Raw genomic sequence first — 27,082 nt, forward strand, 5'->3', positions numbered from 1 at the left:
AGCGGATCGAAGCACTGCTTCAATTCAAGGTTCAAAGCAAATGACTTGCTGACTACTAAATTAGTTCCCGATGGTTTCAGTAGTCGACGTAGTCATGACGAGTCGTGGCAGCCCTAATTTCTATATCATGGTCTTGAAGTTCTATAGATGTAGTAGCAATAATGAGCAAATAAACTCATTGAGATTACTGGTGCTGTCGTCATTATTTGATAATTGAGGGTTTATTGTAGCATTCTGTTCAATGAGCTTTGCAGTATTTTCTGTTTGTAGACTCCAGACAATGGGTTTACCTGGTTTGTTGTTTATTCCGGCTGACATTATCGTCACTGTCAAGGTGATAAATTATTTTTCTTCTATTTTGAAATCTTTTTATTATTTTGTTGATGCACATACCTGTGGCAGCCTGTTTATTTCTTGTCATATAATACGGGCCAGTATTAGTTTGCTTTAAGAGAATCATTCTCTTCTCGTGTTATAATATTTTCAGTTGAAGAACTGTTTTAAATATATATGCCTGAGTAGAAAAATACTATATTCTGCATACACTGTTTTGGTGCTGTAGCTTCTCCACATTCCATCCATCCATCCATTTTCTTCCGCTTTATCCGGAGTCGGGTCGCAGGGCCGGCAGCAGCTCAAGCAAAGCCGCCCAGACTTCCCGATCCACACACACCGCCCCCAGCGCCTCCAGGGGAACCCCGAGGTGTTCCCAAGCCAGCCGAAAGACAGACCCTCCAGCGTGTCCTGGGTCTTCCCCGGGGCCTCCTCCAGATGGGACATGCCTGAAACACCTCTCCAGCGAGGCATCCAGGGGGCATCTGAAAAAGATGCCCGAGCCACCTCAGCTGGCTTCTTTTAACGTGGAGGAGCAGTAGCTTGACTCTGAGCTCCTCCCGAGTGACCGAACTCCTCACCCCATCTGTAAGGGAGTGCCCAGCCACCCTGCAGAGGAAACTCATTTCAGCCACTTGTACTCACGATCTCGTTCTTTCGGTCATGAGCCAAATTTCATGACCATAGGTGAGGGTCGGAACGTAGATCAATCGGTAAATCGAGAGCTTTGCCCCCCTACTCAGCTTTCTCTTCACCACAACGGTCCGATACAGCGACCGCATCACTGCAGATGCTGCACCGATCCATCTATCGATCTCACGCTCCATCCGCCCCTCTCTCGTGAACAAGACCCTGAGATACTTAAACTCCTCCACTTGAGGCAAGGACACTCCAACCTGAAGAGGGCAAGGCACCTTTTTCCGGTCGAGAACCACGGCCTCGGATTTGGACATGCTGATTTTCATCCCGGAGTTTTCTAAAATCCTGCCCGGCTGTTTGTGCTGAACTGCCTGCTCTCCCCTCCACCACCGGCAGGCAGCAGCTCAGAGAGCACAGTGGGGAAAAAAAAACAAAAAAAACTCTGCCAAAGTCTTCAGATAAAAAGAGCTCCTTCTGCTTGTATAGCTCCAGAAATTCATTTATAGGCTTTATTTTACAGTTGAAAGCCTTCATGTTTCCAAAGTTTGCTCAAATACAGTGTGAGAGTGGAGAGTCTCTCGTTCCCTCACTGAGAGAGGAGAGGGGGAGGAGGAAAAGTGTGAACAGCAGACGCTACACGCTGTAAAAAGCAGCGAAGCAATTTTAATAAACGATCATCTTCACCACACAGCCTCAGTGAAACAGTAAAGTGTGAAAAACTGATTCAGAAAGTTTTTCATCCATGATTTCATCATTAAAGTAGACCTGCATTGAAATAAATGTGGTCAGATCTCAGAAAGAAATAGCTGATATGTATTTGTAAGACCCTTATGAATGCAGTAAAGTAAATCTGCAAGCCCAAATTTGTAATTCAGTGGAGAAATCTTCATTTAAAAGTGACAAATTTGCAGCTAAAATGTGACCCTCAACGAAAACTATTTGTACATCCGGGTCATTGCAGTGACGTCCGGCAGAAGACGGAGCGCTCCCGCCATCAGTCCGATCCCGCACTGAAATTGATTTTATCTGTTAGCAATGTTACTGTTATACACATCCTGGTTTCAGCATCCAAAAGCAAGCAGCGAAGAATGTGAGATACAGCTCTGCATGCTCAGATCAGCGGCGACATCGACAGTGGGCGACGTTCTTTCCCGACGCCTTGCTCTCTGCCTCCGCTGCGCTTACTTAGTCTGCGTGCTCAGTAAATGCCGAAGCGGGCCACTCACATCGCCGTGTCTGCTGTGCAGCCGGCACCACGTCCCTGTCTACTGAATGGAGGTGCAGCCAACTTGGCAAAAGTCCAGAGACTACGCTCGCTGTTTTGATGCGGAGCAGCCGGTGCACATCTCGGTAATCGGAGCCGCAGAGCTCCGTGGCCGCTGAGAGAGGTTTATATCTTTTTAATGACTTGGATTCTTTGCAGGTCTCGCCTCCATACCCCGCGACGGTAACACCGGAGGCGAAACACAGTAGATTTTCAATGCAACACCACTCAAACGGGCGTATGAAAAGTCCCCCAAAATAATTTTCAAGCACAAATAAAAGAAATGTGTACTCACCAAACGTGCCGCAAGACAATATGAAGTTTTAAAAAAAGTAGATCCTTCCGTATAAGACAAGAAAAAGGTGCAGATGCAAACTGACGTAAATCCACAAATTACAGTTGGTGCGCGCAACGCATGCTGGGATAGGGTCTTTTCCCTGATGTCTCGGCAGCGTCCTGGATGTGATGACAGTTTTGCGGAGGGCTAAATTTTAGCTGTAAATTTGTAATTTTTAAATGAAGATTTCTCCGTTGAATGACAGATCTGGGCTTGCAGATTTACTTTACTACATTCAGAAGGATATTATGTGTAAATATAAGTCATTGTTTGGTCCAAAGATCTGACTGCATTTATTTCAATGCAGGTCTACTTTAACAGCAAATTTACTCCTTTACTTCTTCCAGAATTATTTTATTAATTTTCTTTTTATTATTATATTACAACATAAGTGTAATTTTTGTCTATTATTCTTGCTTTCAATGCATCTAAAACCATTAAAATTTGAATTTTACCACTCAGTCTTTCCACAGTAGCATACCCCTGGACGTTCCTAGGTGACATGCAACCATTGGCGCGTGCCTTTGGTGCGGCTTGCACCTGCAGTGCTCGCTTGTCCAGACAACCAGCCTTTCCTATAGGACAAGTAAACTGCCAGGGTTACTTGTCCTGTGGAAAAGTACACTAAAAAGCTTAATGTCAATGCCTGAACAGACATAGGCATTTATAAATATCGCCACTGGATTCCCCACCATTAAAAACATGGATGTAGACACCAAAATTTTGTCTTTATCTTAGGAGCTCAAATATGGGCAAAAATGTGATTTCAACAATTTCACATTTGAAAATGACATCACATGGGCAGCCCAACCCAATTCAGTGATGGTGGCATCCACTTTTCATGTCTAGAGAGGACAAAGGAATTGGGGGGGGGGGGGGGGGGAACTAAAAATCAGGCTGGGATTAAGAGCGTCAGACCAACAAAATCCAACCTGAACCAGAGCTACAAACACTTTTCTAAAATCTGATCCAAAAAGCCATCGCCCAGATTCATACTTTGGATCAGTTTTTATGATTCTGCTGGCGTCCATCCGTTCCCCCCTCTTCTGTGTGTGCTGCATTTTTGTGCAAATTTAACAGCTATATGATGTTACGTTCCAGCAATCAAGCTTCATTTTTTGTCCACACGACCCGGAGAACTCCATGACACAAAAAATACCAGATCCAAATCAGGATACAGAGTCCCAGAAACCAAATCTTACAGGCTGGACTCATGTTCCAGCCAGGCTCCGTCAGCCCGTCTCAGTTCTAATCACATCAGGCGGTTCTACTGTTCAGACATGACTCCTCCAGCCTCACAAGCCTTATGGAACGAGCTGAATACATCGTCTGTCGTTATGTGACTCATGCAGCAATAAGAGCGACTGACCGCATGAGTTTTTGTTGATAACAAACCACACAAACTGAACACTAACAAGAGAGTGCTCTGAGAGCACAACGTCCCTCGCTGGCAAATGCTGCTTTGGTACAAATGCATGATACATTCTGATACCATTTCAAGAATACAGACACCAACTTGTGAAACTGGCCGTATCTAGGTTTGTTAATCAAGGGCCATAACTCTGGTAAAATATGGCAATCTTGTACAATAATCACAATATGTGTATTACCAATATATAACAAGGAATTAACAAGTTTACCAAAATTCCTCCTAAAAAGTAAAAAAGAGTAGATTCCAGAATGCTTATTTTAATTTAACAAAGTTAGGTCCATTGAGATTGAACTCTTTTGTAAGGGAGGCCTGGACAATTATGAAGTGTCCAATTCACCTCATCTGCATTGCAGCCTTTTGGGATAGACAGACATACAGAAATCGCCGTGACATAATTCCCCTTCGGGCCTTCAGCCAGCAAGGGATAAGAAGGTCAAGAAAAGTTTCAACCTTAAACTCCAAATATTGTTTATTTTGTGATTTCAAACTCCTGATCAACACTGTCGAGCTGCAAAAAGAGCCGGACGGCATCAGCACATTTCATTAAACAAAGTGCAACTATCTGAATCAACGCAACTACAATAAAGAAGAGGGACTGAGTGACAGTGAGTGAGCAAAGGAAAAAAAAAAAATCTGTGGCCCGAAGTGTGTACTTTGTCCTGTGTCCACTGGAGGGCGCTCCCAGGCAAGCTGTGCAACTTCAAGTTCCTCAATATTCGATAATGACTTTTATACAGTTGCACCCTTCAGCACTTTCCCTAAACTTTGAGTCGATGTTAGAGTGTGATACAAACAGCCGACATGCGATACATACCCAACGTGTTGCACAAGATCCTTAATTATCAGCACGTGTTCTGATTTGCCAGTGACAGGGCACACGTGCTGATCCCTCCAAATAAACACACTACTGGGGCGATATAGCAAAACAATTATTCATTTTGTGATTAAAAGCATATAATTTGGCACACATTCTAAATTAACTAATGTTCATTTTCAGATATGGAGCCATCCTGGAGCTGACCTCTAATGAGCTACAGGGGTCAAAAATGTAAAATGCTCCAATCATGTTGAAAAGTATACCACATTATTTGAACATATACATTCCAAAAATGTAGTTTGGACTATCTATGACTGAATGTTCTGGAGTTATGGGATAAAAACAGCAAGAATAGTGACAAAGGTCAGTTTCAGTTTGTACAGGGGTCAAAGGTTACAAGTTGCTCCAATTTTGGTAAAAAAAAAAAAAAAAAAAAGTGATGCAAATTATTGGTTGAAATAAGAGGATTAATAAATGGAATAGTTTTGTCTGTGTTGGATGTTTGGTCTCCAAAGGTCAAACAAATTCGACATCCATTGGATTCTGACATATGTTACTCTGTAACATAACTAAGCATGACACATGGTGCAAACTATCCATCCATCCATCCATCCATTTTCTTCCGCTTTATCCGGAGTCAGGTCGCGGGGGCAGCAGCTCAAGCAAAGCCGCCCAGACCTCCCGATCGACACACACCTCCCCCAGCTCCTCCGGGGGGATCCCAAGGCGTTCCCAAGCCAGCCGAGAGATGTAATCCTTCCAGCGTGTCCTGGGTCTTCCCCAGGGCCTCCTCCCAATGGGACGTGCCCGGGAACACCTCTCCAGCGAGGCGTCCAGGGGGCATCCGGAAAAGATGCCCGAGTCACCTCAACTGACTCCTTTCGACGTGGAGGAGCAGTGGCTCGACTCCCAGCTCCTCACCCAATCTCTAAAGGAGCGCCCAGCCACCCTGCGGAGGAAACTCATCTCGGCCGCTTGTACCCGCGATCTCGTTCTTTCGGCCATGAGCCAAATCTCATGACCATAGGTGAGGATCGGAACGTAGATCGATCGGTAAATCAAGAGCTCTGCCCCCCTACTCAGCTCTCTCTTCACCACGACGGTCCGATGCAGCGACCACATCACTGCGGACGCTGCACCGATCCGTCTATCTCACGCTCCATCCGTCCCTCACTCGTGAACAAGACCGAGATATTTAAACTCCTCCACTTGAGGCAAGGACACTCCACCGACCTGAAGAGGGCAAAGCACCTTTTTCCGGTCGAGAACCATGGTCTCGGATTTGGAGGTGCTGATTTTCATCCCGGACGCGTCACACTCGGCTGCAAACCGCCCCAGTGCACGCTGAAGGTCCTGATTTGACGAAGCCATGGTGCAAACTATTCCTTTTTAAAAATGCTATTAACCAATAAATTAAATTTTTTTTAACCAAAATTGGGGCAACTTTAACTTTTAACCCCTGTACAAACAAACTGACCTTTGTCACCATTTTTGCTGTTTTTACCCCATAACATTGAGTCACACAGTCCAAACTATACCTTTTTGGAATAGTTAGACAATGTGGTGTAGTTTTCAACATGATTGGAGCATTTTTAAATTTTGACCCGTGTAATTCTTTATTGATCCCAGTAGCTCATTAGAGGTCAGCTCCAGGATGGCCCCATATCTGAAAATAAACAGTTAATGCCAAATTCCATGCTTTTATCACAAAATGAAGAATTTTTAATGGACATTTTAGCTATGCTGCACCACTACACAGACAATAGGAGGGACGGACGGTCAGACCCACCTCTGATCATCAGACCTGACAGGAACCATAATGACCTCCAACCTGACAGGCGCCGTGACCTCTGACATCAGTTCTAATAACCTTGAGTTTACCTTGCAACACACTTTGTGTTAGAAAAAAGCCGAGTGACAATTTGAGACAGATGTCCTACCAGCTGGGCTTTGGTCTGTTCCAGCTCCAGCTCGATCTTCTTTTGCTGAAGCTCCAGAAGCTGCTTCTGTTTGGCCAGCAACTGCTGGCGGATCAGCTGCTCCTGGGTCAGACCAGCCTGGCCCATGGCAGGCAGGGCCGGGACAGGAGGCGTGGCTGGCTGAGTGACAGCTGGCTGCTGGACATTCACCTCCTCAGACTGGAGACATGAAGAGGGCAAAGGTCAGAGCCAAGTGCAAACCCAAACCAGAATATAACCCAGAACCAAGTATCCTCAGATGCTCGTGCTCCAGGTTCTGGTCCATCACCTTAGAACAGCAACACAGGAGACCTTCCAGTTCAAATTAGTAATTATACTGAGCAAGATCCTTCCATCTGATCAGAGGGAAAAAGCTTCATAGATTGTTTTAGAGTCCTGGTTGGAGAAAAGGACAACTTAGACTGTCCTCTCTTCATTTCTGGACAGTGATGATAACGGAACGTGTGTGTAGTCTAGTGAGCCAACCTAAGTCATATGTGGCAAAGGTCAGAACTAAATGGGAAAATGTCATTTTGTTGTAATTCAAATTCCATGGACATTTTTCCCAAACTAAACATACAAAACGAGAAACATTCAAAATGTTCATTCATTCAGGAAGCGCTGCAGGTCAATCAATAGTCTGCTTTATTGTCAATAAACTGTCACTTCTAAAAACAAGACATTTTGTAAAAGAAAAAAAAAAAACTTGTTCAGTGAAACTTTTCTACAGGCATTTTTTTCACATTACTTTAGGACAAATGGACCACTTTTTTTTTTGTTTAAATCTGTCAAAAACATCTACTTCATGTAAGAAATTAGAGAATGTTTTCTTTAAATACAAACTGGCTTATGTTTGTAATTTCATACACAAAAACATCCAATGATCCAGTGATGACACTGGCAACAGCACAGCTCAGCCCTGAGGAGAAATGTGCACAGGTTAGGGTAGGGTTAGACCTGGACCAGGGTCCAGTTTTCTAATATCCATTTAATGAATGACTGATGGAGTATTTTTCTGGTATTTAACTCGATGAATGGTGTTGGTGCTACAAACACACAAACCCTGCTCGAGTTCAGCTGCATGTACACACCTGCTTTAAAAACTTGGGATTGACGTGAATGGCGTTGACGGGAGGTGGCAGCGGCCTGACGGGCCATGCCGGGTCCAGAGACTGGACACGTATGTCCAGGGCGTACAGTTTCTTCAAAGGAAACACATCGTCCCATGTCGAGCGCAACTTGAACAGACTCTTCCTCGTGTTTTCGTCCACCTACAAACAGAGGACAGGACTTGGTCCAAAGGGTTAAAAAAAAAAAAAACCCAACAAACAGCTCAACTCTGTTACCACCTACTTTATTAGCACAGGTGCATTATGGGATTAAGATGACAGGACAGAATGCACGTAAAGAGCAAGCGACGACAACAAGAGGAGAGAAATGCTAAGAGAGAGACGGTAGTAAAGTGGGGTGTACCTTTTCAAAGACACAAATAAATGAGGTGATTAGGTTTTTAGCAAACACTTCAAGGTACTCTCCTCCAACATTCTTCACTATGGAATCCACTAAGTACAAAACTGGAAGCTTCTCCGCAGGTGGCGCCTGGAGCGATAGAAAACTCACAAGTTTAGAAAACAACAAGGGTCAACAAAACATTTCACAATAAAGGCTTAAAAAAATAAAAAGCCACAGCTGGCACTTGTGTGGGGAGGGACGTGTGTGTGTTGGGGGGGGGGGGGGGGGGGGGGCGCAGTGGAATCTGCTGATTGAGGAAAAAATAAGTCCAGATGTGTCATCCTGTCACAGCTATGTGACCGATTTAAAGGCGTTGTAGAGGTGAAGGCAGGCAGCAGTTCAGTTTCTGCAAATCCCAACGCCTCAGTCCAGAGGTACAAGCCGCCGCCACAAACGTTCAGGAGCTTCGTCTCATTACCTCCAAAGAGGGCTTTTCCATCGCCACTCTTTGTACGTTACCATGGTGACAGATCAGTCAGCTCAGCTTTTGTTTTAGTTTTACCACCCAGGAAGGTTTTAGCCTTCAGCTCTTCAGAATATTAAGTTCTGAACCATTAGCAAAGTATGACATTACCAACAGAAACCAATAGCCACAAATTACACTGGGAAATAAAAAAATGACAAAAAGCATATTTCATATTTTTTATTACAGCAGTTTAACCATTCAGTGACATTTCAGAAAATCAAACTATAAACTGATCAAAAAAACCACGGGGTGTCAGAATGCTGATGCATCAATCATCACAGGGGAAGAAAACAAACAATGCAATATAGACGTTTGGAACCAAGACAAACCCAACATCAAAATCCACCGTAACAACCAAGATTCACTCATCACGAACGGTTCTGATGACTCTGGATTTGTGTCAAATTAACATCAACTCATTTTATTCTGCTTCAGTGACTTTTTAAAAAGGTTTCAGTCCAATTTAAGCCAGCTGATGTGATTTTTTACTGGTATAAATGTCTACAATAATTCAGTATGGTTTGAATCTAGGTAATTAAATCAATTTCCATTAAAGTTATATATACACTGTAACAAACACACAGTGCCGACTGCAGCTTTTAAATATTTAAAGACACGATCCGATATGGATGAGTACCTATGAACTGTCCAGCAGGTGGTAGCACACAACGTATTGCCTTTCACGTGAACTCCGGAACAATGCTCAAAAGTATTTCAAGTGTTTCAAATTTGCCAAAAATAATTAACTTTACTGACTAAAACTCTTTATCATTCATGAAGACTAATTATTTTCTATCTCTTCCTTCTGCTGTTACATATTTTGCATCGTTGCTCCCTCATTTAAATGACTCATTGGCTCAAAAGACACCAAAGACTCAATGGAAATTCCTCCATCTGTTAGTCACATCTGCATGTTTTGTTTTCAGGCCTCACTGATTAATCATTAATAATAACTTGTCGCAGTTCCCACAAATCCATAATAAAAATTCAATAGGCACCAGATCCAGCTGAAACCATCAATTTGTCATCCGACAGAAAAATACTCACAGGTGTGATGTGATTATGAGCCATTTAAGCTCTGGTTTACTGAATGTGTGAATTTGCTGCTTTTATTTAATTTCAGGCTTTTTTCTGATTAAAATCTGAGACTTGTGACTGATGATTTAATTGTTTTATTTTTTGCTTTATCCTCAGTGCCAGCAGCAGTCATCACTCGTGCATGAGCATGTGTGTAAAATAACAGGTGAGCAAATTTTCACCAAACTAGGCCAGAAAATTTATTCTGGGAAGTGAACATCAGATGATTGACTTTTGCAGCAGTTTGGTCAAAGATCAAGACTGCCAAGAACACACTGCAAAAAATAAAACATTTTTTCCAGGATCTCTCTAGAACCAATAAGGCTACAGAGATGATCCCAAACTTGTGCTCGATCAGCTTTTTACAAAGGTAGAAATGACATTATGATGAGCCCACTAAAAGGTGACAAAATTACATCAAAATAGTGTGTAAAAAACACAAACCACTCGCGTCCCGATATCTGCAATCAACAGTGCTCGATTACTAATACTTGGATTACTGGTCTGGCTGAGCCAAAACACTTAGACTGTCACGGACTGAGATTACCCTTGTACCAGATTCATATATTCACCATCTATAAATGCGCGAAAAACTGAGTTTTTTTTGTGTACCCAGTTTACTCTCCGCATTTTAGGGACACACACACACACACATTACACACACACTGGGTCCCCCAACACCTTTCAATGCCTTTTAGTATAATATCTTTTTTGAAATAATAAATGTTTCTTTTTTTAATGCAGATGTTTAGATGGGACATAATTCAGTGGCTGTTTTGTATGATTTCTAGACCTGAAAACCACGCAACCTTGGGACCAGCGGTATGAAGACCATCTTGGAACCAAAACGATCTCGATACCACATGTATTATGTCACATTTTGGTCCATATCTCCTTTAATATTTGTCCTATTTTTTGTGTGTTCCTCATGGAATTCTCTTCAAGAATCACACACACACACACAAAAAGTGTACCGAGTCCTCCCCCCCAAAAGGGCAAATTTGTGCTCTGAGACACTGCAGAGGTGTCATTGAGCAGTGGGGCCTGGCCGGCCGCCAGCCCTGCTAGCTGACATCACTTGTGGCCTAGTTAGTCTGTGTTGATACTATAAACAAATATGCCAAATCAAGACTGTACATGCTATCTATATGGTAACATTGACTCTACAGTGAATATCAATTCAGTGATGTATGCCAGGATGACTCAGTTAAAGCAAAACTTTGGGACTATTTACCCCTTTTCGGTGTGCTGTTGATAAAATTTAACATATGATTCTTAAAAAGAATTACGTGAAGAACACATTAAAAAATTAGCTGATAGGACAAACATTAAAGCCCCGGTCACAACCCACCGTGCGTTTTTTTTCTCCATACGTTTTCTGCGGATGCCACGGCCACTACGTTTTTGTGAAAACGTACGGAGGCAGTAGCAAGAGGAGGGAGGGAGTACGTTCAACGCATGTCTCTAGGCGCGTAACGATAAAGAGAGATGACAATAAAGCAGTGTGTGTGTTTGGGGGGGGGGGGGGGGGGGGGGTCGCTTTTCTTTTTTTATGAGCGGTACCGGAGCGGCAGGTGTTTTTCGGCGTCGGCGATGCATGAGCATGTCCAGCCTGCAGCGGTCAGTTGTACAAGTGTTTACTTGCCTCGAAAAGTTACAGCTAGACTGAAGCTGTGGAGTGTCTGTGTTGCTGACGTTTGGAAATAAAGTCCAAGTTCAAGTGAGAAGCTGCGTTGTGCATGCAAGTCTGTCGGCCTCCAAATCTGTACTGCCTACGTACGGATTTGGTTAATTCAATAGTAATTGAATGAAAATGTACTGCTTTGAATCTGTACTGAGGCAGTGCTCACAACGTGCGTCATCTGCACTGCTGGTGAATCCGCAGCCTGACCGCAGCGAAAGTTCTGCATGCACTAAAACCTCTACGGCGTGTCTGTGTGCTCCTAAATTCGTACTGAGGCAGTACTTACGACGTACGGATCTCCAAATTTAGCCCACATGTGCAAGTACGGTGGGTTGTGACCACGGCTTAAGGGAGATATGGATCAAAACATATGACTTAATACATGTGGTATCAAAATAGCAGTAGTTCCGAGACTGCATTGGTATCACTGGTATGAGAGAGTGTGGTTCTGAGGTCTCCAAACATTGTGTTTATTAACTGATCAGAGTGAAAGACAGGCATTAATCTGATGTTTTGTTTACAAATATTTCTTGTGTAAAAAATAATAAATAAATAAACAGGAAAGATTTGTAAATAGTGATATTAAAGTCTGTAATAAGGTGATCACCTTAGTATTTCCTGTTTTTCTTGTTGTTTAATGCTGACAAATTATACTGTATTTCTTGTCTTTCTGGTGTCTGATTGTTTTTTTCCTCTCTGGTTAAGGTGCAGCTCCATCCAGAGATGGGTGTGGTATTTGTGCTGGAGACCCTCCTGTCCTGTGCACCAACAGCATTTCCTGTATATTTGTTTTGTGAATAGTTCTGTAATTTGTGTCTGTATCATGGTCCAAGCAGAGAATCAACCCTTTGAGTCTGGTCTGCTTGAGGTTTCTTCCTCAGAGGGAGTTTTTCCTTACCATTGCTGCTCTGGGGGTTAGTAAGGTTAGACCTTACTTGTGTGAAGCACCTTGAGGCAACTCTGTTGTGATTTGGCGCTATATAAATGAAAATAAACTGAAATTGTATGTTTTTTTCATTTTTCAGCAATGTCGCATTAAACTGGTTCCTTTTTTTTACGTTCAATGTAAAAGCAATGCATTTTAAAAATGGATTTAGACATTTTAAAACCAGTGTTGTGATCTAATCAGTCCCCTCTCGCCTAGTGCGGAGGCATGCAACAACGGTGACGCGAAGTATTTACTTCTGGTAAAATCAGACCCTCGGGTTCACTTCTCACTTTGCCGCCAAAGTAGTAAGACGCTTGTGATCTCACTCTAGATATATAGTGGACATGGATGCCACGATGGAGATGGCATAAAAACAGCATAACAGGATGAACTGATCATCATATACATGAGGGAGGACTGTTCAGACTAGCTATAGGTAGTAATACACCAAGTCTATGGGGGAGCTGTTCAGACTGGATAATGATATAAACACACCAAGCCTTAGAAGACTATCGATCAGTAGTTTCTTTCCATCTGTAAAATACCCTTTAAGATAATACAGAAATTACAAGTAGACCACAAAAACACTAAGTTAAGTAGCGTAATAGAACGTACTAGTCTACAGTCTTTGTTTATTTTGTTTTATTAATATTATAACATGACTAATTATAAGCCAGTTTCAAGTTATCAATGTGCATGTCAAGAGAGCTCAGCAACACTTCCGTGTCACAGGTCAAGTCACAAACAATCTGCCGATGCTTTGTTGTTGCAACATGACAGCTTAAAGAGCTGAAGTGAGATACACTGTGGACAAAAACGGTATATAAACAGTTCGTCAGTAGTTATACCATGCAGATTGTATTCTGTGGCCTCATTCTACACCATAAAACTTAGTTTAGTTTACAATTCAATTTATTTTTATTTATATAGCACCAAATCACAGCAAATCTGCCTCAAGGCGCTTCGCACAGTAAGCCCAAATATACCAGCCCATGTTGACGTAACAGTTTGCAAATACAGTATACAGATGTATCATGAGTATTAATACTGCAATTTACTGCTTTTGATAAAGATGACCAAGTTTCGGGTTTTATTTGTTAGTTTTTTGTGCGTTTGCTTTGTGTAATGTTTATGAACGCAACACAGGTGAGCTGTTAGTTCCGTTAATGGGTTATAAATTTCATTTATAGATACACTGACTATTAATACTGCAATTTACTGCTTTTGATAAAGGTTATGACCGTGTCTGGGATTTCATTTTTTTCCGTTTGTGAATGCAATACAGGTGAGCTGTTAGTTCTGTTAACCATTTAACATAATATAAACTATTAATACTGCAATTTACTGCTTTCAATAAGGATGATTACCATATTTGGGGTTTTATTTATTCATGTTTTGTGCAAAAAGGTGACCGTGTTTGGGATTTAATTTTTTTCGTGCATTTCTTTTGCATTTGTGAACACAATACAGTTGAGTTCGCTCCATTAACTGTATATAAATCCAATAGCCGCTGCAGCTCTTAAACCCTAAACTCGCTTATTGTGGGACCAATCACACTGCAGTGCACGTTGACTAATGTCCGCTCTGAAATGACGCATGCGCAGTAAAGGCAGGGGAACTGATCGCTGTCAAACACACACACACACTAAAACCAGTGTTTATAACAAATAAAGCATCCAGATTAACACCAATTTAAAATCCACTCCACGGTGTGTAAATCGAGTTTAAAGCAGTTTGCTCCAAGCCTAACGCAGATATCTAAAACATAATGGAAAACCTGTTTAACAGCCAAATGTTTTACATGGAGCTTTTTTAAACATTTGAATATTTGATGTTTAGATGATTTTTGCTGAATCGTTTATGATCTCTTATCTCCTCTCTGACCAAGATTACACATCTTTACGTCTGCTGAACAGTTTTACAGGTCTCGATCCATGGTTCCAATGACTTTATTGGACTGAAAAAGTTTAAACTGATTTTTGTCATTTTTCGCTTTAGGGCGGATTTTTAGCGCTGAAGCTAATTTAAGGTCAAACGAAGCGAACTTGAACAGGGTTTAAATACGGTTTAAACAGCACGGGCCTTACTTTCAGATAAAACAAGGACGTTTCTACGTAGTTAAATCAGTGGTGGAAGTCGTTTGAAAACTTTGATTAAAAAAAAAAAAACATTTTAGAGGCGAGGCGGCGTGGCGCCGCCATGTTTAGCCCGACAGCTAACGAAGCTAACGGCAGGTCGCGGTGACAAAGCGGAAAACATTCTAGTTTCATAAAAACCTTGCTGATCTGCGCTTCAATAATCGCCACGATATCCTTGGCGAAGTGGAGGTTCTCCTCGGCCAGGATGGTCAACATGTTGATGTGCGGCTTGCTGTTGAACGTCAGGTCCTCCAGTGAAGACTGGTACTCTCGGCACGCGTCGGCACGCGCCGCGCCGCTCTCCATCACTCACTCCGGCGGGCTTCCAAACAAATAGTCCGTCAGAACATTTAGTGAGCGTCCCGAAGTTGTCGCCGAAACCACAAAGTCTGCGGATTAATTCCAACAACGTCCGTCGAACGACGATAAGATGGCGACACAACTGAAGGACGCCTCGCCACAACGTTGCGTCATATCCAATGTCACGTGATAGTCGAAGGTTTCCGAGCGCGGCCCGAACTCCTCCGAGCGCAGATTAGCTCATGTCTGTTCTCAAATTGGGGGATTGTGTTTAATTCACGATGCACCACTAAAGTATAGAAAGGATCATAGAAATCTCTTTAAGGCGAGACTTTTTGAGTTTTAAAGGAGCATGTTTCTGCTTCTGTTCAGCCACGTTCCTTCAAAATGGTACATTGATCACATTTTAAAAATAACTGCTTTCAAGCCACTTAAAATTATTTTAAGACACTACAATGCTTTAAATCAAATCAAATCAAATCAATTTTATTTATATAGCGCCAAATCACAACAAACAGTTGCCCCAAGGCGCTTTATATTGTAAGGCAAAAGCCATACAATAATTACAGAAAAACCCCAACGGTCGAAACGAACCCCTGTGAGCAAGCACTTGGCGACAGTGGGAAGGAAAAACTCCCTTTGAACAGGAAGAAACCTCCAGCAGAACCAGGCTCAGGGAGGGGCAGTCTTCTGCTGGGACTGGTTGGGGCAGTATTACTAGAGGTCACAGTATTACTAGACTTTAAAGTTAACTTCTGTGACATATCACAGAAGCCTGAAACAAGGCCTTTCGGGTAAATGCACAGAGTTGGAGAAGCGTGTGACAGAGGACCCTTAATAGGACGTTTTACACAGCAGTCACCTTGGAAACGACTTTTGATCCCCCCCCCCAGATCAATCAATCAATCAATCAACTTTTTTCTTATATAGCGCCAAATCACAACAAACAGTTGCCCCAAGGCGCTCAATCAGCTCCCCCTTCACTGCGCACGTGTCATTTTGGAGTGTCAGCAGCGATTCACTGATTATTGCTTCATTTCTGCTTAAAAATGACTTCAGAATGACTTAAGAGGTTTTACTTTGTCATCTGATGGTTAATAATCACATTATTCCCTTTGATCGTTTTGGGTGCAGAGAGTCAGACGTGCTGCTGTGGCGCTTTGATTGCTCCCTTGTCTTTTATCATGGAATTTTTTTCAATTTATTTTCATTTATATAGTGCCAAATCACAACAGAGTTGCCTCAAGGTGCTTCAGCCAAGTAATGGCCCAGTCACACAGCATTTAAAGGGCAACGAAGCCCTGACAAACAAGAAATCTGGACTTTCAATGACTTTCGTTGGCATTGTTTAACCTTCGCGCAGCTTCGTTCCTGCAGCTGGCACTTCGTCAGGATTTTTAAACTGTTGAAAAATTTGAACGAAGGGCAACTAAAACCTCAATTTGTCTGTTTTGTTTTGCTGTCGTTCTTGAAGTTTTTTAATCATTCGTTTAGTTTTTCCTCACGTTAGCTTTTAATTTGACTTTGTTCGAGCAGCTGAGTTTTCACAGTGCAGAAGCTGGTTTGTGAGCCTGAGGCTGCTGCGTTCATGCACTGTCGGAAATTACAGGGCAAACTGCCTGTTTGCTTGGATTTTTTTTTTATCTGGGTGGAGAGTCAGGTTCACTGCGCTCAGGCACCTTATATAAGGAAGAATTAATCTTTTGTGTGGATACAATTATTTTGCCACAAGCAACTGCTGAATTTGAAACAAAAAAGTTGCGTAATTTGCGACGGTACTTGAATGCAGCATTAGCAGCAGCAGCTGCTGCGTGCACTTATTTATTTATTTATTTAAATATAATGAGTGTAGGAATGACAATCCAGCCCTTCTGCACATGTGGCAACAGGTAGATAATTTAAAAGATTATATAAAGAGCTGTTCTGGAAGGCAGAATTCACATTGTGGATCAGCTGAGCTGGTGGAAATAACTGCACATAGGGAGTCAATGCGCGTTCACATGGACTGATCAGTTTACTGCTCTGAAATATTAAATCATCTTTACACTTTGACAGTTTTCTGTTATAAATCAATATATATAGCTTAGAATATAATACAATAATAATTTTTTTTTTTTTAAATTGGAGCAAGACGGACCACACAGCGTGTCCTCAGACAGTGTGGATTCTGATGATGGAGATGATCCCTCTTTTGTTCTGGATGAGGAACCAGAGCAGGTGGTCCACTGACATGCACACAGATCTCCACAGCTTCTGTTTGCAGTTTCTCCAGGACTCAGGTGCTATGAGCGCCACTCCAGTGCCAAGTCCTGGAACTCAGAGATGCAGACACACACTGCTCCAGCTGTGGCTCCAGGAGCATTTCGTTTAACGTGTTGAGATCGTTAGCTTCGATTTTGTTAATTTCCTCTTTTGTCCCTTTTGCACTCTTGCTTCGCAGGCTGTTCGGTGATAAAGTTCTTTTGTCCACCTTTTCTCAACGAATTGTGACTTTTTTTACTTTTTCCCTTCTTTCAAGAATTGTCATGTGCCGTGTGACTGGGCCATAACGTCTAACCTTACTAACCCCCAGAGCAGCAGTGGCAAGGATAAACTCCCTCTGAGGAAGAAACCTCAAGCAGACCAGACTCAAAGGGTGACCCTCTGCTTGGGCCATGATACAGACACAAATTACAGGACAATTTACAAAACAAATATACAAGAAATGTTGTTGGTGCACAGGACAGGAGGGTCTTTGATGAAATAATGCTGAATTTGTGGAAATGATTGTTGTTCTTCAGATATCTGTCGCTGAGACAGATGATGACTGAAGTGCAGTTTGAAGGAGAAACAAGGCGATAATCTGTGAATCACTGCTGCTGCTCAGAAATGACACATGCACAGTGAAGGGGGGAAGACAGGGGGACCAATCAGACCGCAAGAACGGCCTTTGAGGGACTGGATTTAAATGTTCCGCCTCTGGAGGGTGCCATCCTTCATACACAGCAGCTACAAAACCTTCTGCACCACGTTTGAAACAGACCAGGGAGGTTTTATTTCACAGCTGCACACGTGGAAACACAAGCGTCAGTAAAAACGTGCGCCGTTCAGCTCATCACCAGAAGTCACAGTCCAACACACTGGACTGGACACACGTAGGTGGGACTTAGTGAGGACAAACAAACATGAACACCATGTTTTTGAACTGTGGACTGAAGTTCTTCCACGATGTGAACAAGCCAGCTCTAAACAAAAACTGTGGCATTATGGGAAATGTTTTTGTCAGCTGTCATTCAAACACACACCAGCAGATAGCAACAGTCAGTCCATCTGCTACAGCTAACAGGGTAAAAGAGTGATGGGAGGAGCCTGGTGACCACATTACATTTGACTGGATGAAGTCTTGGAGACACCCCTTACAGGACAGGGCTCATCAAAAACACCCTCTGCTGGAATGTTGTTTTATGCACATTATTTGACATTTACTCAGATTTCAACAAAGACATGAGACTAAAAATGTCAACAATTCTTTTTTCATTTCACTGTAACTTTAAAAAGAACTGTGAGTGAGTGAAATAAAAAATAAAAGCTGTGATAAGAAAAACAGTTTGATCAGATCCATCTGTTTGAACAGCAGAGTTTAGTTTCACCTTCAGCAACCACCTGCATCAGCCACAGGGAGGCGCTACAGCTACCACACTCAGAGAGCCCAACAAACACACACCTCTCACGGTCAGGTCAGACTGGGCCTGTGTGGTTGAACGTGTGGAAGGAGACGGCAGGAAAACTGCCTCTGAGGTTGAGGGTTCAATTCTCAGCTTCATGTTGCACAGTAAAAACAAACAAACCTCCATCCCAACACAGTGAGCAGCAGGAATGATTGACTGATGGGCATCTAAAAAACAAACGTAAAATAAGATGATTCGCTGGGTCCACCCACAGAGACGAGAGAATCTGAGTTGCTGTGGAGACTTTAATTCCCATGACACACGTGCATGGCACTGCGTCCCCCGAACTACAGAGGCGTCCTGGAACAGGGCCTCGCTTCCTCAGGAGCACAAAAACTGAAGAGTTGGAGGCTTTTGGTGTGAAAATCAGGTTCAGAGAATCTTTAATATATAAATGGAGAAAAGTGTCAGCTGTGGGACCCAAGCCCCACCTCTGTGGACGCAGGCCCCGCCTCTGTGGACCCAAGCCCCACCTCTGTGCTTCTACTACTTGCCAACTGAAGTCGCCATCATTCAGGGATTAGGCATCAGAGTCGTCGCTGGTGTCACGGCTGATCTCGATCTGCAGTGACGGCAGGTTGTCCAGCATGCTCTTCTTGGACTTGTGGGACAGACGGTCCTGTTTCTGTTTGATCATGGCGCCCCACATCCTCTGCAGTGTGGAGTCGTCTTCCCCCTCCTCCTCTTCCTCTGCATCCCCTCCCCTCCTGCTCCTCTTACCATCGCTCGTGACGCTCCTGCCGGCGGACGGGCGGCTGCTCAACCGCCGCTCACGACGCCTGACGCTGACATCATCGTCCCCGGAGCCGAGTCTGCTCCACAGGTCACCTGCGGGTGGGTGAGGAAATGAGAAATAAAAATCCAATACATCTGCAGGAAGCACTGGAACAATGTCATGTTGTGACATTTTCAGAAGTGTTTGAAGAAATACAGAGATTCTGAAGAAATGAAGTTGCTTCATACCTTTATGGCTATAAGGGAAACAGTTTTGTGTGCTCCGCTGATATCGTGTGTCAAATGTTCAAGTCTCACATCAAAGTTTCAGCTCTTAAATTATAAAATGTCAGTGCTCCTCTCTGTGACGTCGGGTGGATCAAGTTTAAGCCACGTTAAACAGAGCAGGAGCTCAGTGGCATAAGGAGCTGATCCACCAATAACATAGACCACACGGGTTCGACTCTTGCTCACGCTCAACTACAACAAAGTTTGTGGTATTCTCAGAGGGCTCGCCATCTTCGGTTCCCGTTTAAAAGTTTTGGTACACGTTTTTGGCTGTCATATGCAAGAACATACTCGCTGTTTCAAAATCATACCAGATACACAAAACCCAGAACGTTAGCAGGTCTGTTTTCTGGACTAAAACAGTGACTCCTGATTACAGCGGATATTATTTCATCCATTTCTGTGAAGGGTTTTCTGCTTTTATTATCTGTCTGAGTGGTATCATGTGGAATGTTCTGCACAGGTGTACTCGATCCTTTTATAGCTGTATGCAGGTAAAGTTTATATTTCCATTTTATCGGCTGATACGAATACGAGGTCTATTAGATAATAAACTGACCCTTTTATTACTTTTTTTTAATTATATGGATTTGAATGACGTGCGATTACACCAATCATGCTTGAACCCTCGTGCGCATGCGTGAGTTTTTTCACGCGTGTCGGTGACGTCATTTCCCTGTGGGCAGGCCTTGAGTGAGATGTGGTCCCGCCCTCTCGGCTGAATTCCTTTGTTTCACACGCTGCTCGAGACGGCGCGCGTTGCTTCATCAAAATTTTTTCTGGACCTGTGAGGGATATCCGAGTGGACACTATTCGAGAAATTAAGCTGGTTTTCGGTGAAAAGTTTAACAGCTGATGAGAGATTATGGGGTGTTTCTGTCGCTGTAAGGACTTCCCACAGAGCGGGACGTCGTGCAGCGCTTCCAGGCGCCGTCGTCGGCCTGTTTCGACCTGAAAACATCCTAATTTAAGGCTTAATTCACCCAGGACGTCGTGAGAGAACAGAGAAGATTCAGAACAGGCCGGCATGAGGACTTTATGCGGACATTCCACTGTTTAAGGACATTTTTTAATGAAAGACGTGCGCGCAAATTCACCGAGTCGTTTCTGTGACGACTCGGCAAATCTGTGTGCGCCGCGACAGTTGAAAACTATTTGTAAAATTCAGGCGGCTTTTGATGGCTTTCAACAAGTGAGTAACTGAGAAACTGTTTAACAGCTGGGCATGTTCCAACTTGCCTGTTAAGGTTTCCAACGGAGGTGTTTTTCCTGTCGCGACCCCCCGCGGTCGGATGCGGCCCGACATGCGACTCTGCCCGCACGTTCTTTCATTACAAAATGTCCGTTAACAATGGAATGTCCAAATAAACTCCTCATGCCGACTTCTTCTGAAAGTTCTCTGTTCTCTGACGACTTACTGGGTCAACAGAGCCTGAAATGTGGAAGTTTTCAACTTGAAACGGCGAGACGCTGCCGCCTCGAAGCACAGATCGCCGTCAGGCGCCGTGGGCCGTCCTTACGGCAACACTACCAGACCAAAATCTCTCATCAGCCGTTAAAATTTTTACCGAAAACCAGCTGAATTTATCGAATGGTGTCCACTCAGTTGTGCCTTACAGTTTTTGAAAAAATTTTGATCAAACAAAGCAGCAGTCTGAGCCATTCCTAAACAATGAAAAAATTGAGAGGGTGGGCGACTCCTCACTCAAAGACTGCCCACAGGCGAATGATGTAACCGACAGGCGTGAAAAAACTCTCGCATGCCCACGAGGGTCCAAGCATGTCTGATGTAATCACACGTGATTCAAATCCATATGGTTTGTGAAAAAAATAATAAGGTCGGATACTTTTCTAATAGACCTCAGATTTTTGTACTGACGAACAAATTACCGTATTTTCTGGAGTGTAAACTGCACCTTTTTTCCTATATGTGAAACTGGCTTTTTAATGTTTCACTGGAGGTGAGTGCAGAGCAGCACATGTGCACACTACAGTATGTGCTGTTACTTAACATAAGAAATTAAATTCCAAAAAATAAGCAAGACTCTCTCTCTCTCTCTCGTATTTTGTGTTAAAACTGTCACTGACATTCACTTGGCATCATCTTCATACTTGTCTTTCTGTCTTTGGCTGAGCTCGAGTAGTGGCTCCGGCCGTCCTGGCTAACCACACCCAGTCTGCGATGCACATCTGTCATCCGTTCTCGGGCCGGGGGCTTCTCCCGTAGAGAGGCGGGGGAGGGCGAGCGCTGTCTACTGGGAGAGTAACGCCGTTTCCCCAGTCGCTGCTTTACGTCTGCACAGAGTGAAGAAGCTAATCAGACTTTGTCTCCAGCTCACCTTTAGGATTTGTGGAACCGTGCACGCACGTCAGACCTGTCTTTCCACTGACAGCCACTTGGGGGCGCTCTCTATCCTGACTGAGGCCTTGTCTTTTCTCCTCCAGCAGCTGCCGTATATCAGTCACCTTGCTGGGCGATGTGGATTTGGTCTTGCTCTGTGATCCTGTCACTCCAATCCTGTTTCTGCTTAGCACACACAACAAAGACAAACATATACTCAATGTGCAGCACGCCCTCCTGTGGCACCTGACTGTTACAACACAAAAACTGCCTCAAAGAAGCAGCAGAGTCCCCAAACAGTGGCGGTGCTGACCGGATGCTCTTCAGGTGGCTCTCCAATTCATCAGCGTACATGGTCATCTTCTTGCTCTTCTTGGGAGATGGTGTAGAGATCATCTTCAGCTCCAGGTCATAGTCCATCTCATCGGACTCTGACCAGGGAGACGGAGAGCGGTCTGCCCGCGTACGGAGCCCCACTGGCAGTGGGCGGGAGCCGGCACCATCACCTCGTTCTCTGTACTCCACCACCCTGTCGTCTGAGTCCATGTCCTCATCGCTGGCCTCCTCTTCCTCCTCCTCTTCCTCCTCCTCGATGGGCTCTTCAGGCAGGTTGACCAGGTCAGCTGAGTGGAAAAAGAAGATTCTTTCTTAAAACAATCGATAATATTCAATAAATGAAGTTGTTTAAATCAGCTACAAAGCAGACTCCAGCTTCTCAACGTCTAAACATTGATGTTCGGCAGGTGGCGCGACTTCAGGACTCCATGAGCTCGTCCCAGAGGTTTCTCAATCTTGCATGCAGTAAAGCCCGACTGACACCCAATACAGATATTAGAGAGAGAATTTTAAAAAATTCAATATGGATATATCTGCTGATATGGACATAAATACAGTAGTGTTCAGAATAATAGTAGTGCTATGTGACTAAAATGATTAATCCAGGTTTTGAGTATATTTCTTATTGTTACATGGGAAACAAGATACCAGTAGATTCAGTAGATTCTCACAAATCCAACAAGACCAAGCATTCATGATATGCACACTCTTAAGGCTATGAAAATGGGCTATTAGTAAAAAAAAAAAAAAAAGTAGAAAAGGGGGTGTGCACAATAGTAGCATCTGCTGTTGACGCTACAAACTCAAAACTATTATGTTCAAACTGCTTTTGTTAGCAATCCTGTGAATCACTAAACTAGTATTTAGTTGTATAACCACAGTTTTTCATGATTTCTTCACATCTGCAAGGCATTAATTTTGTTGGTTTGGAACCAAGATTTTGCTCGTTTACTAGTGTGCTTGGGGTCATTGTCTTGTTGAAACACCCATTTCAAGGGCATGTTCTCTTCAGCATAAGGCAACACGACCTCTTCAAGTATTTTGACATATCCAAACTGATCCATGATACCTGGTATGTGATATATAGGCCCAACACCATAGTAGGAGAAACATGCCCATATCATGATGCTTGCACCACCATGCTTCACTGTCTTCACTGTGAATTGTGGCTTGAATTCAGAGTTTGGGGGTCGTCTCACAAACTGTCTGCGGCCCTTGGACCCAAAAAGAACAATTTTACTCTCATCGGTCCACAAAATATTCCTCCATTTCTCTTTAGGCCAGTTGATGTGTTCTTTGGCAAGCTGTAACCTCTTCTGCACGTCTTTTATTTAACAGAGGGACTTTGCGGGGGATTCTTGCAAATAAATTAGCTTCACACAGGCGTCTTCTAACTGTCACAGCACTTACAGTTAACTCCAGACTGTCTTTGATCATCCTGGAGCTGATCAATGGGTGAGCCTGTGCCATTCTGGTTATTCTTCTATCCATTTTGATGGTTGTTTTCCGTTTTCTTCCACACGTCTCTGTTTTTTTGTCCATTTTAAAGCATTGGAGATCATTATAGATGAACAGCCTATAATTTTTTGCACCTGCATATAAGTTTTCCCCTCCCCAATCAACTTTTTAATCAAACTACGCTGTTCTTCTGAACAATGTCTTGAACGTCCCATTTTCCTCAGGCTTTCAAAGAGAAAAGCATGTTCAACAGGTGCTGGCTTCATCCTTAAATAGGGGACACCTGATTCACACCTGTTTGTTCCACAAAATTGAAGAACTCACTGACTGAATGCCACACTACTATTATTGTGAACACCCCCTTTTCTACTTTTTTTTTTACTAATAGCCCAATTTCATAGCCTTAAGAGTGTGCATATCATAAATGCTTGGTCTTGTTGGATTTGTGAGAATCTACTGAATCTACTGGTACCTTGTTTCCCATGTAACAATAAGAAATATACTCAAAACCTGGATTAATCTTTTTAGTCACATAGCACTACTATTATTCTGAACACTACTGTACTGGCAACGATTGACACTTTCATTGCCTTCACCTGGACAGAATTTGCATAACACAGACGTCTCATCTATTCTGGCCCCACCTAGCTGGCAGTGTAATGACCACTTGCCTCTTTGATGTAAAAAGCTCACTCTGATTGAACACATGTAGCAACTGGTCACTTTGCCGTCTCTTGTACTTAAGGGTGAAGGGGTCCCAGCCATGTTTGACAGCATTGTATACAATGTCACCTGTGTGCTCTGCTGGACAAATTATGTAATGACAACATTTCCAAGAACCAAAGTATCTGCAATGTTTATTTGATACAAAGGTTTTCATATAAGCAAAAATAACACCAATACTAGTGTTGGTTGAAGGCTCATATCAGCTGATATTATTGGCCAACCAATATATTGGTCAGGCTCTAGTACGCTGTGTTCTGTGTAATGTGGCATCCTGACTATGCTTATGCAGCCCTATGTGGCAATATGCTGAGGGACGCGAAGGGGTCCATGAAATGGATGCAAACAATTAAACATGTTAAATTTTTTCACAAACCTTCGGCGTAGAGCAGCAGACGCCCCGGGCGACCGCATGCAAATGTACACAACACCAGGCTACCGCATGCAAATCTACGCAACAATGCACTACGCAACCCAACGCCAGTCCAGAGAAAAATCCTTTTAGATTTTTTTTTTTTTTTTTTTAAATCAGTCAATAGCTAGATTTTATTCATCCCACTGGACGTTGCTGGCAGTGAGGTTTCAAAAACACAAAAGAAGAAGATGCGGGCCAAGCTTCCCCCTGCACGCAACTTACACAGCCATTCCTGCGTACTAGATACGCAGCACAACGCAATTCTACGCAGGCCCAGTGTGAAAGGGGCTTTAATAAAGATGGCAGCAAGGTGATGGGACAGGAGCTCAAAGGATTCATAGAAAACTGCAAACAATAAATATATATTTTTTAATTCTGATAATTGGAAATTTTGATGGTAGTTCTTGTGGCGAAGTTGTTAAAGCTTCTTAAAATTATGTCCATAAGTGATTGTGATGTTTAGCTGTAGAAACATGTGACACCATCAGTTAAGGGAAGTTACCAATGACTGGGTTCAACACTATTTGAGGACTTGCCATCGTCACCTAGTGTTGCCACTTAGTGAATTTAGTGACCTGACACAAACGTCTCGATCTTTGTTTCACAAAAGTTTATTTTCTTCTTTGATTATTCTGGTGAGGAACACCAGCAACAAATGGATGTTTTGTTACCAAATACAGTTCATCCAGAAAGTATTCACGGCACTTCACTTTTTCCACATTTTTTTATGTTACAGCCTTATTCCAAAATGGATGAAAATCATTTTTCTTTCCCCTCAAAATTTTACACACAATACCCCATAATAACAATGTGAAAGAAGTTGTTTTTGTGTGTGTGTGTGTGTATATATATATTACACCACTATCTTTATCTGTTCAACCATCTAAATTATCTGTATCCATATCTGTAGTCATAGTGGGTGGAGCCTGAACCGGAAGTGGGCGTGATTTAACCCAAAATGGCTGGGGCTTAAATCAGTACATTATTTTATGTCTGAAATTGATATGGATTGATCAGAAGTTGCTATATTTATTGTTTGTTTGAAAACTATTTACAGAACAGCCTCAAAATTGAGATTCAAATCAATGTTTTTGATCACAAAAGTGAGAAAACTATTTACAGAACAACTTTATGAACTCACAACATGAATATTCTTAAGTGAATGAATAAATATTTAGAGAACAGCCTCAGAATTGAGAGTCAATGTTGTAGGAAATTATGAACTACTAAGTATGCAAGAACAAGAGTTGTCATAACACAACTTTATTTTTTTATTTTATTATCAAACAGATTTTTTTCAATGATTTATTTATTTTTACTAACTTTGGCATTTTTTCCCACACAAAGTTAAACAATATTGATTAAGGTGTGTGTCTGTTTGTGTGTGTGTGAGACTGTGACTGTGTGAGAGGGGGAGAGAGAGGTTGTTCGACTGACCAGTTTATTTTTATGAACTGCAGTGAGAAAGTGTGAGATATTTCATGCAGCCATATTCAATAAAAATAATATAATATAGGCTACTTTGTGTGTTCAGCTGTATGTGTGTAAGTGGTCTGAAAGACTGTTTATTTTTTAATGATCTGTGTGAACGTGGAGATGTTCATGCAAACATCCAATGATGGCAAACAGGGAAATAATTTGTCAGCCTTGTTCACAGTATTCTTCTCAAAAGCACTGCGTTCAGTAGGAGCAAAGTTTTCCAAATGACTTTATATCACCAACAGAACGAAGAGCAAGCAAACGGTTAAATAAATAAATAAAAAACCCGACCGGAGTGGAGGCAGTGACCTACGCAACAGGAGCCATTTTCAGCTCTGTCTTGTCAAAAGCACCGCGTAAGATACGAAACAAGTTCACCAAGTAACTTTAAATATCAGACAAACCGAAAAAGAGACGAGCTGAAGAAAACTTAAGGAGGGCAAGAGTACTGACAGAGCAACATGAGACAGAATCCAGCCAAGCACAGAGAGAGATACTGTCTGTCTGTGTGTGTGAGAAGCTGCAGACAGACGTGTCTGTGTAGGAAGGGGCGGGCGCTGTGTGTGACTGGCCAATCAAAGAGCGTGAAGACAGTCAGCTAATGAAAATTGGCTAACTGAATTGGCTAATGAGCACGAGCACAGATATTGATGAGTTTCATTCGGATCATGCTCGTGCTCGTCAAAAATGCTTTATCCGTACTGTATACTCATTTTAGCTTGCAGTGTCAGCAATG

The 27,082-nt window shown here is 42.8% G+C and overlaps 2 protein-coding genes across 4 annotated transcripts in view; both read right to left on the minus strand.

Moving 5' to 3' along the window:
• pcf11 (PCF11 cleavage and polyadenylation factor subunit) overlaps positions 1-15,329 on the minus strand; it is a 68,210-nt gene extending 52,881 nt beyond the window's left edge. Inside the window, exons 1-4 of one of the 3 annotated variants that reach the window (XM_034177591.1) lie at positions 14,724-15,329; positions 8,254-8,379; positions 7,872-8,051; positions 6,758-6,960 (exon numbers count right to left, since the gene is read on the minus strand). In XM_034177591.1, coding sequence (XP_034033482.1) covers positions 6,758-6,960; positions 7,872-8,051; positions 8,254-8,379; positions 14,724-14,891 — 677 coding nt within the window. In that variant the 5' untranslated portion in view covers positions 14,892-15,329. The remainder of the gene's footprint in view (positions 1-6,757; positions 6,961-7,871; positions 8,052-8,253; positions 8,380-14,723) is intronic. The other 2 variants (XM_034177590.1, XM_034177588.1) reach the window with 2 other exon arrangements.
• Positions 15,330-18,082: 2,753 nt separating this feature from the next.
• Positions 18,083-27,082, minus strand: part of ncbp3 (nuclear cap binding subunit 3) — a 53,296-nt gene continuing 44,296 nt past the window's right edge. The window contains exons 10-13 of the mRNA XM_034177593.1: positions 22,249-22,558; positions 21,970-22,118; positions 21,707-21,889; positions 18,083-19,420 (exon numbers count right to left, since the gene is read on the minus strand). Coding sequence (XP_034033484.1) covers positions 19,113-19,420; positions 21,707-21,889; positions 21,970-22,118; positions 22,249-22,558 — 950 coding nt within the window. The 3' untranslated portion in view covers positions 18,083-19,112. The remainder of the gene's footprint in view (positions 19,421-21,706; positions 21,890-21,969; positions 22,119-22,248; positions 22,559-27,082) is intronic.

This window comes from Thalassophryne amazonica, chromosome 9, assembly GCF_902500255.1.
Source record: "Thalassophryne amazonica chromosome 9, fThaAma1.1, whole genome shotgun sequence".
Classification (NCBI taxonomy): Eukaryota; Metazoa; Chordata; class Actinopteri; order Batrachoidiformes; family Batrachoididae; genus Thalassophryne; species Thalassophryne amazonica.